At 33.8% G+C, this 11,504-nt stretch overlaps 1 protein-coding gene across 1 annotated transcript in view; it reads right to left on the bottom strand.

Moving 5' to 3' along the window:
- Positions 1-441: 441 nt before the first annotated feature.
- Positions 442-11,504, bottom strand: part of LOC117102171 — a gene marked incomplete at its 3' end in the record, with an annotated part of 31,559 nt that continues 20,496 nt past the window's right edge. The window contains 6 exon segments of the mRNA XM_033242374.1: positions 442-595; positions 1,167-1,267; positions 2,245-2,460; positions 2,784-2,948; positions 3,186-3,422; positions 3,544-3,730. Coding sequence (XP_033098265.1) covers positions 442-595; positions 1,167-1,267; positions 2,245-2,460; positions 2,784-2,948; positions 3,186-3,422; positions 3,544-3,730 — 1,060 coding nt within the window.

Raw genomic sequence — 11,504 nt, forward strand, 5'->3', positions numbered from 1 at the left:
CCCCGAATTTGCTTGTAATTTGAAATGCACGCATTAACACCTTCTTCATGAGGGATATTAGTGTATAATGACGAAACATCAAGTGTAGCCAGAACAGTATTATTAGGTAAATTTGAAATTTGGTTAATTTTGCGGATAAAGTCCGTGGAGTCCTGAATGTACGAGGGGAGAGCAACAACATGTGGTCTCAATAAGTCATCCACATATTCAGAGATTTTTTCTGTAGCAGTACCGTTGCCCGAAATAATGGGTCTGCCAGGATGGCCTGCTTTGTGGATTTTGGGTAGGACATAGAATCGTCCTGGTGCCGGATCGACCTGGATGAGATGGGGTCCAATTATATATAGGCATATAATACACAAAATAAACATTAACAGTGCTAATATATATCACTGTTCTATGTAAGTTTTAAAATGTTTTCTTGGAAAATGTTATACTAACCATACAAAATTTGTTCACCATGCAACGTTACAAAATCTTCGGAGATATCAAACCCATTAACAGTACCATTAACGTGCATATTATTGTTAACCGTTACGTTTCCGATGATTTCTAAATTTCCAAATAATGTCTGGTTACCATTGTTTTTTAAAACCTGCAAAATTAAGTAATACAGATAAAATGATACTGATATTCTATGTGGCCGAGCGGTAAGGCAAGGGCGCCGTTAACTACTGCCTTAACATTGGTGCTGGTTTCGAGCCGGTCCTCGCCCAGGTTTTGATTGGTCGAACCAAGTCTCCTCGGTCAAGGACTTAAAATGGAGGTCCAGAGTACACATCTTTCGGAAGACTAGGGGGGTTACTCTGATGCTATGGTTCATTTTAGCCCCTGTCGTTGTGGAATGATGTGAACACGAAGTTACAATAAGCGCTTCCTTACTGCGGCTAGATAGTCACGGACCACGCCCATACGCAATTCTCTTACCTTTAACCATTATTAACTCTTCAAATTACAAGTAAAAGTAACAAAAACTTTAAGTATAGATATGCCGTGAGTTTATTTAAAGCAAATATAGTTTCTTGGGATTAATAAAATAAGATTCTTGGGCTGTTATTTGTTATGCAGCAGTGCTATATAAATACTAATCTGTTTGAACTAGCATTCGATGGTGGTAATGTTGTACTGCCAACAAGACGGAACGTTACAATATAAGAAATACTTACATTAGCAGAGAATTCAGAGAGATCGACCTCATCGATAGTGATGCCATCGTCAAAAGTCAAGCTACCATTTATATGCACTGAATCATTGAAAGACATAATCCCTGAAATACAGACGTGTAAAAATATTTTGCAGTACACTATAAACTGGCGTTTATATCAAAAATACTAGGAACACAACTCCTGGCCACGATGATATTAGCGCTAGAATTATGAAAGCAGCTTCCCAAGTCATATCGAAACCTCTAACATATTATTAATACCTCTTTATCATCTGGATGTGTTCCAATTGGTCTTAAGATTGCAAAAGTCATCCCAGTATTTAAAAAGGGAGATACTATCGATATAAATAATTATAGGCCAATTTCCATTTTACCATTTTTCTCAAAAATTTTTGAGCGAATTGTCTATGATCAAACACTTTGTTATCTCTCGGAATTTAATATCATATGCTCAGCACAGTATGGGTTTAGACAAAATCATTCAACTAGCCATGCCTTACTCCAATCCATTGAAAAGATTACTAATGCTATTGACAATAAAGAGGTTACTCTAGGCGTTTTTTTTTTATTTATCAAAAGCGTTTGATACCATCGATCATGATATATTGTTAAATAAGAGGAATCCCACTAAATTGTTTTCAGATTACTTAATAAATTGACAGCAATATACATCTGTTGGTAATGAAGTCTCAAATAAAAAAAGTTATTAATACTGGAGTTCCTCAAGGATCCATATTGGGATCCCTATTATTTATCAATGATATTAATCTTGCTTGTAAACATTGATATAATGTATGCTGATGATACAAATGTGTTTTATAGTCATAGTAAAAGTATTCAAAAACTGATTGATTTTGTTGCTCAGTAATCAATATACAGAGCAACACAATCAATGTCCAAACATTGTAAGAATGATCTTAAGCTAAGATAAATACAAACAAAACCCATTTAGACTATACCAGCAGTCGCTAAACTGTACACTGCCATACCTTCAGAATATTTTATAAGGTGACATTTATACTCTCTTTTTTTTTTTTTTATTAATTTACGGCGCTATATATTTTAAATGGTTTACTCACCGGTAATATTTTGCGGAGTTTTGAGCGCTACGAAGTCCTCCAGTCTTCGATTATCAATGGTTCCCTCTAAACTTACGCCACCGAGCACGTGGATGTCGCCCTTAAAGTTGACATCTGACGTGAAAGTTATGTTATCAGTAACGTACAGTGCCTCTTCGTTCAAAGTTGTTATGTTGACGCCATTGATAAGCCCCTCGACTGTTAGAGAACTACTAACTGTAAATTTGTTTAAAAAAATAAATTATTTTATTTTCATCTCTTTATTTTGAAATTTATATCCATAGAAATATATTAATATAACTACAAGTATCCCTAGCATGCAAAGGCCTGTTTGTACTTGCAACAACAACGATAACGATAAAAAGCTAAAAAGCAATTGTTCATAGAGAAAATATAAGAAATAAGAGAAGTTTGTACACTAGGACGATTCGATAACGATTTATCGTGTATATGATAAACTATTTTGACAAATGCAAATGGCGTCATAATCATAGAAAAAACCATAAAATCGTAGTAGTAACAACGTTTTTTATCCTTACATGTGAGGGTGTCGACAAAATACTTCTTCGCTGTGATTTCTGCATTTTCATCAATCATTACTACTCTCTTGTACAGCTCGCCCAAATCTATACCATTGATTGTACTTCCATTAGCCAAGGTGATATCGCCGTCCACATAAAACCCGTTGGCAAAGTTTATGGTTCCTAAATAAACACACAACACAAAAATTATTAAAATAATTCCATACTCAAAAATCATTGAAATAATTCCATATAACACGAGCCGTGATCAAGTTTGGTCTTTAAACATACCATGCCAAAATGTCAAGATTTGTATCACAGCTGAATATATAACGGTGGAAATATAACACATTTCAAACAGAACACAAAGGCTAGCATTAATAGAACCTAGAAATAAGTTGTTACACACAATTATTTTACCTGTGATTTCCTGGTCTTCATCAAGGAGGAGGAAGTGTTCCGGGCGAACATTGTTTAATGTTTCATTTACTGTAACATTGCCTTTGAATATCACATCATTTTTTATAAAGATATTACTGTAAACTACTTGGTCTCCAGTTGTCAGAACTAAATCTTCCGAAATATCAATGCCATTCAATTTGTTTGACAAAAAAATATCCCCATCAACTTGAATCGTATTTAGGAGATTTTGAGTTGCTGTGAAACAAATAAAATAAGGAAAGGCAAATAATTATGTTACGACTTAGTCGTATAGCATTTTCTAGGGAGTATGCCTATTGAAATATAGCATTTAAAATAATAGGTGTGACCTACAAACCTCCTATAATGACTTCGCCGTATGTTTTCACAATCTGTCTGAATTTTGAGATGTTTGTTGTATCTATATACTCATTTAGGATGGTCAAATTCTGAAAACTGACTTCCTCTTGAAAATGAACATTATCATACAATTCTATGTCATCCGTTGTTAAGTACACCGAGTTTATAAATTCCAAAAGCTCAATCTAATATACAATAAAAGACCAGAAATTAGACAAAATATACAAGAAGCAAATCATAGCAGTAACGTAGCAAGAAAGTCGCTCGCCCCTATGGCTGCCGACCCTATACTGAGATAGAAGCGAAGCATGGACCGCTGTGGCCATTTAGGTAAAAAGATGTATCCTATTTGATTATTCAGAAGGCTCAATACAATAATAACACCAATAATAATAACAATAATAATAACAACAATAACAACAACAACAATATTATAATTTTGGAACATCCTAATAACACAAACTCAAGCTCCCTGGGAGAGTATTCCATAAATTTGCAGTAGCTGCATCAGCGCATTTTGGCATTTAACCCTGCCAAGTACCCATTTATACTCCTGGGTGCAGAGAAGCGATGGAGATAAAGTGCATTGCCCAATGAAACAAGTGAAATGCACAGCGAGGGGATTGAACCCTGACCTCGAGGTAGGGAAAGCAAGCCGTTGCTACTGCGCCAAACCACATCTATAAAGTAACAAATATGTATATAATAACATAACTATATTCTTTAAAACCAACGTTAACTTTGCGGCTCGAAATATAGTAATCCAGTAAAGTAATACTGTTTGTGAGTATTTCGTAACTCTTTACGAACCTATGATTTTAGTGTATCACACTTAAATTCATAGTATTCAAAAAGTTTTGTTATAGGCCAGTGGTGACGGTTTATACTAATTGTGATCAACCGTCCAAAAGCGCTCATCCTTGAGTTATTGTCTATTAGCAGCGGCCTAATTAGTCTACCGCAAAGGATACGCTCCACTGAACACAATTTCAAAAGCGCTTGTCTAAACCACTTGTTGCCATGGCAACTCCTGAACATAACTCCTTAAAACCTTAAACCGGTTTTTGTCAAAGATGATGACATTCGAAAAAAGAAGAGGAATATATAAAGGAGGAAGAAATCTACTTCGCTTTAAATGAAATTATAAACTGTGACTCTCTGGTAGGAGCACAGAAAGTCAAACCTATGGAGGATCTATATCAATGACCATGCCGATCGAGTTAAGTTAATAATATCAGGGATAAACCTAAGAGGTAAACATGTAAATGTTTATGATACAAATCCCTACATTAGCAGAGAAAATGCAACTCGTGTATTAGTTAAAGATATACCGTTATCGGTTAGGAATGAAGAAATCACTGATGTACTTAAAAAACTTGGCTGCAAAATTGTGGGAGAAACACAATATATTAAATTCCGTATTAACGGAAACCTATCCCGCTTTTTAAATGGAGACCGGGCTTTTTTGTTGAACCGTTCAAGGACAGTCTGCCAAGATTCTGTAAAATAAACAATTCCAATGCAAGATTATTCCACAAGAACCAACTTGATCCAAATAAATGTTTCGAATGCAGTCAACCAGGGCATAGAGCTATAGAATGTCCCCAAAAATTGAGTAAAATCAAATGCCACATTTTCAACCAATTAGGGCATATCGCAAGAAATTGTCTCTCGGTAATGGATTTAAGGGACAAAAATCGACAGTCATGTTGATGACTGTGATTTAGCTACTGATAACAACAATGATCTTATTGAAATAGATGGTGCAGAAAATGAGGATACAGAAGAATTAAAACCAGAAGGACAGATCATCGAAAATGTGCGTGGTGATCAAATGCCGGTAACTGACAAAACAAGAGATATAATGGGGATTCTTGAGTTAAATAAACCCGCTAATCCTTCAAATGCTCCCGATTCTTTAGAGCTGAGAGAGGGTTAAAATTGTCGATTGTACTGAAAATGCAATCACAGATCACCAGGTATTTCAGCTATCAGGAAAAGAAAGAAAAAACGTGAGAAGAGTTTATAGATCTTAATTGTACTTTATCAAATACTTAAGTGTATTTTTCCAGTCTAAGAGAGCGCCATTTCTGGATATCCAGAGGTCCTATTTGAAAAAAAAAATCTCATTAGGATACCCCTCCCAAACCATCCACCTGGCTTGGTCGGAAGGCCCTCAGATGGCTATGCGTGCCACAGTTATCCTTATCTCACTCAGCCCCTCCCCAAAACACTTTAGTCCTATCAAAACTACTTTATGTTGACTATCATGAACTATAAGCTTACCAGAAATTTTGTTATAACAGTATTTATAGCATACCACTAATTTTTTGGGGGAAATAGTTGAAATTTTTGTGAAAGTTGGTATTTTTTACAAGGCAGTCATGAAAGAAAAAAAGGAGTATATACTGTCCCTAAGAAATTAGGAAACATTCTGAAAAGAAAGTGCTCATTTGAATCATAATACAATTTTGATATACATGTGTCATTAATGTCTGCAAAAACTAATTTATTTTTGCAACCTTTCTTATTGACAGTTCTTAACTTTTGTGATCATTATAAATAAGCAATTCAAATTAAAAGTGCAACTATTTGTGAGGAACAGTACATTTTTAATTAAAATAACTAAATCAAAATCAGAGTAAGCATACAAACAACAATTTTGACATTGTACAACATATTTTTGTATTTATTAACAATTTCACATTTATATACAAATTGTTCTCGTGGTTAAACCAGATATTATTTGAAACTTACCGACGTTAGCAAACTATGTGGAATTCAAATTTGGAAATATTGTTTTAATATTAATATTGACCACTAATTAATAATGTTCACAAGGTTTAACTAACCATATATAAATAATGTAATTAAAATATTATAATCCATATATTATTATTCAAGCCAATGGTTCCGGTGGTGGAACAAGTCTTCTCGGATAAGGACTTTAAAGCATAGGCCCGACATACACATTTGGCTCGTGTGCACTTTAAAGAACTCAGTACATCCTCAGAGAACAGTAGGGGTTACCCCGGTGTACTGCTTCATTCAGTCCGGTCGTTTAATGGTTATGCCATGTAGGATAGCGATTAAGTTCACTTATTGGCATATCCTTGGCGCTCGTACCCAAGAAATGAAATATTACATTTTTGATTTGGACTTGTTTGGCCTTGGGAAGTTTTTTTCCTTCTTTGCTGTCAAATACTTCACTATTTTAGAATTCACATATTTGGTTTTCACCATTTTCTTTTTTAGTTGTATACTTGGGGGAATTTTTCTCTTTTGTGGGGTTCCCTCTACTTTATCAGCAACTACTACGACTTCAATGCTATGCAGTAGGTGTTCGCATTGTTTCATCATCTATAGATAAGTTTTCAGTACTTCTGAAACAAAATTTAAAAAAATTCTGCTTATAGTAAATTGTAATACAATAAAATATTTTTCAAATACTGCATCACATAGTCATAAAGTTTGTATGCCTATACAGTTTTTATAATTAATTATTAGTTCTCAACAAAATAATTCATTGTTTCTCTTTCAGTTTTTCAATGAGTTTGAGTCTGTTTTTTTTTAATTGCTAAAATATTGTACTGCTCTTGTGTGAATTATATTACTAGTCAGTATAAATTTTTCAGCAAACTATGAACTGGCTAAACAATGATAAGTAAAATAAAATTATTAATTTTATCAATTATTGTTACTTGTATAAATAATTTGGGTATGTAATTTATAATTTGCATTGTTCATCCACTGTTTCAATAACTACAATTTGTTATACAGTATTAGGCTACACTATTTATAATTTTTATGATGATACATTGAGAGTAGACTGCCAAAACATGTTCCTTTCATAGAGCCTAGTAATGACCAGGCCAAGTTAAATCTCAGGCTACGCCTGATATAAGCATTATATATTTCCCTCCCACACATCATTTTTTCCCGGCTGGTATCCTTGTTGTAGTGTTTATCTGCCAGGTTAGGCCCCATAAAAAAATTATCCCCTATCAAATCAAAGTTTTAATTTGTTTTTTTTTTGTTTTTTTTTGCAAACTGCCCCTAATTTACCGATGTTCTCTAGTAAATCAATGGTTAGGGACACATAAAAAGTCATAATGCGATCAAATTTATATTTTTTTTAAAGTATGTTTTTGTTGTACCAGTAAACATATATATTTGCAAGAAATCCTGAGCTTTTCAAGGGAAAAACGATGGAAAAACAACCATTTGAAATAAAAATATATGTTGAATAAATATGTATTGATTAAAAAAAGGCCGTGCGTGCGTGTTCCGGCCCCACAGACAGACGATAGGCCCTCACCTCACCCCTCAACTATCACTAGGAATCAAGCCTAGGCTAGTGCCGTGGGGTCTGTTGTCTGTCTGCAGGAAATGCGCAACTTGGCTAGCAACTGCTGCTGTCGTGTTTTTTTACTAGCTAAACTAGTCTAGTAGGGCCCCTAGGCTGGGCCGGATAAACGCTCTAGGCCTACATGGCCTAGGCTAGAGTAGAGAGCTGAGAGAAGTTCATTTAACTTTATTTTTAATAAGAAAACTAGAAATATACTTATCTTTTTTAGTTAATATGTTGTTTGATGTGTGATGCAAGTTACGCCTAAAATACAGCATAAAAATAAAAAGCAAAAACAAATCCCGGCACGGCACACAGTATCTTTTCTCGCGGTGACTTTTTTCGAGCTGTTTCAGTTCAGAGCTAGCGTTGGGGTCATTCACGCTTATCGCTGATTGGTCAGAAATAAAAATCCGTTCGGATTCACGTTTCCAATGGCTTTCTGATCCATTGCTCCGAATCCGGAGTCCGGGGAAAAAATCGGACTGTGTAGATGTGAACGCTTCTATTCCTTACCACTAAAGCCATTTCTCACGATTTTTTCTCCGGACTCCGGACCGAAATCCGGGCTTGATGTGAACGTAGCTTTAGAGACGGTATTAAAATGAGAAAATTAAGTAAATGGTTTGAGGAACAAAGAGCAGACATAATTTTCTTACAAGAAACCCATTTTGATAGAAAGTCTATATACGCATATGATGCATTGTGGAAGGGCGAAACATTTCACAGTTTTGGTACGACAAAGTCGAGGAGTTTCAATCGTATGTAAGTCTGGTCTATATGTAGAGGATTTAAAAAGCAAATATATAGATGAAGAGGGTAGAATTTTAATCATATTTTTAAAATATAAAAACAATAAATTTAACTTGATAAACATATACCGTACGCACCTAATAATTATAAGGAAAGGAAAATTTTCTTCAAAAGAATTGATAAAAAAATTGAGTCTCTTTGTAACAAAGACGAATACATAATAATGGGAGGAGATATGAATTGCGTTTTGTTTTTTTAAACAGTGTAAATACCTATGACAACTCACCCTCAGTGTTAAAATTGTGTATGAGTAAACACAAACTTATTGACATATGGAGGCTTCGTAATAAATGTAAAACACAATTCACGTGGAGAAGGAAAAACACGTACCGAAGATTAGATTTTTGGTGTGTTTCAAATGCTCTACACAAGAATGGAGAAATTGTACAAACTGACATTAGACCATGCATATTTTCAGACCACCAAGCAATTTCGCTTAAAATCTGTAATACCGAGATGAAAAGAGGACCTGGTACATGGAAATTAAATAATAGTGTTTTACATGATGAAGTATATGTCAAAAAAACTGTAAAAATTATTGAAAGCGTTTAAAAAAATGAATATGGCCTTACTCCTGCGGATTTGTGGGAATACCTAAAAATTAAAATTAAAGAATTTTCAATTGGATATTGTTCGGGAAAAGCAAAGCAACGAAAATTACTTAAAGAAAACTTAATGAACGAAATCACTGATTTGACAAACACTTTTGATATTATGTATAGCGAGGAAGCAGATAATAAGTTAAAATAAAAAAGATGAATTAGATGAAATTTACACTTTTGAAGCAAATGGAGCGCAAATTAGATCACGCATTGAATGGTTTGAAAAGGGTGAAAAAATACGAAGTTTTTTATTGGGTTAGAAAAAAGCAACGCAAAAAGAAAACACATTACTTCTGTTCTTAAACATAATGGAAAATATACTTCAGATGAGGATGAAATTCTTAATGAGCAAATGCTATTTTATAAAAAAATTATATAAAAAATAAATAAAAAAAGGAATGCATCAATAAATATGTTGAAAAATCAGACATACCAAAATTGTCTAATGAAAGTAAGGATAAGTGTGAAGGCCTGCTAATGTATGACGAATGTAAAGATGCCATTTTCAAAATGAGGCTCAACAAAAGTCCGGGTTCAGATGGTCTTACTCTAGAATTTTACCGCACTTTCTGGCCTAATATTGGAAACATGGTATGTGATGCAATCAATTTTAGCAATGCTCATAACAAACTAAGCACTTCGCAACGTAGAGGTATAATTTCACTATTGTACAAAAAAGGTGAACGTGAAAACCTTGAAAACTGGAGGCCAATAACTCTTCTAAACGTTGACTACAAGATTGCAGCCTATGTGCTTGCCTATAGAGTGCAATCCGTAATTGATTCTATAGTCAACAATGACCAAAAAGGATATATTCATGGTAGGTTTGGAGGAGAAAGTATAAGATTAATTGATGATTTATTAGAGTACTCTGATAATAATAATATTGAGGGCGCCTTAATTTTTATTGATTTTCAAAAGGCATTCGACTCAATAGATAGAATATTCATGTTAAAAGCAATAGAATGCTTTGGTTTTGGAGTGGAGTTCTTGCATTGGGTTAAAGTTTTGTACACCGATACAGAAAGTTTTACCGTTAATAATGGTTGGATGTCTCCAAATTTTGTCATGAATTCTGGGATCCGTCAGGGATGTCCACTTTCAGCATTATTGTTTATTCTTGTGGTAGAAATAATGGCATGTAACATTAGAAGCAATCCACTTTGCGAAGGCATCAAACTTCCGTCAATAAGTGAAGAAAAAAAAATCCGTTAAAATTTCAGTGTTAGCAGACGATACGGTAATCTTCGCAAAAAATAAACCGAGTATTAATCATTTTTTCAATTAAATAGAGTGTTTTTGCAACGTTTCGGGTCTCAAACTAAATAAGGGAAAAACCAAAGGCATGTGGATTGGTCCTAATAAGAATAAATCCAACAGTACATGTGATATCAATTTTGTTAAAAAACCTGTTGAATGTCTTGGTATTTTTGTGGGCTACGATAAAGTTACTTGTATAAAAAGAAATTGGTATGATAAGGTAGCATGTTTAGAGCGCACCTTAAGATTATGGGAAAAAGAACTTTTTTTGGGAAAATAACTATAATTAAAACGCTTGCTATTTCAAAGCTAATATATAACGCTAGCATTATTGATGTTCCAAAAGATATTATTCCCAAAATAAATAATATTCTATATAATTTCTTATGGAATGGGAAAAAAGATAAAATAAAGAGAAATATAATAGTTCAAGACATTAATCTAGGAGGATTGAAAATGATAGATGTTAACTCGTTGGTTGACTCACTTCAGCTAAGTTGGATAAAAAGGCTATTAAGTCCTGATCCAGGCAAATAGAAATGTATTCCATTATTTTATATGCATCCTATTGAGTATACAATATGTATGTCAAAGGTTAGAGGAACATGCTTCATTGAATAAATTACCAATATTCTATAAGATTTTTATTGATACGTGTATCCGTTATAATAACATACAAGAACTCCAACCGCATTGCATATGTGAGGTAAAACTACAACGAATTTGGGAAAATAAGAATATTACTGTAAACAATAAATCTCTTTTTAATAAATTTTGGATTGAGTCAAATATACAAAATGTAGGCGACATCATTGTAAATGATAGAATTAAGCAGGTGAACGAAATAATTCCATCTCTCTAAAACACACAACGCTTTAATTGAGCATACAAAATTAAATGCAGCCATTCCAAATAGTTGGAAAAATATTATCAAAT

This window comes from Anneissia japonica, unplaced genomic scaffold (assembly GCF_011630105.1).
Source record: "Anneissia japonica isolate Jap-2015-1 unplaced genomic scaffold, ASM1163010v1 scaffold287785_len535756_cov143, whole genome shotgun sequence".
NCBI classification, from domain to species: Eukaryota; Metazoa; Echinodermata; class Crinoidea; order Comatulida; family Comatulidae; genus Anneissia; species Anneissia japonica.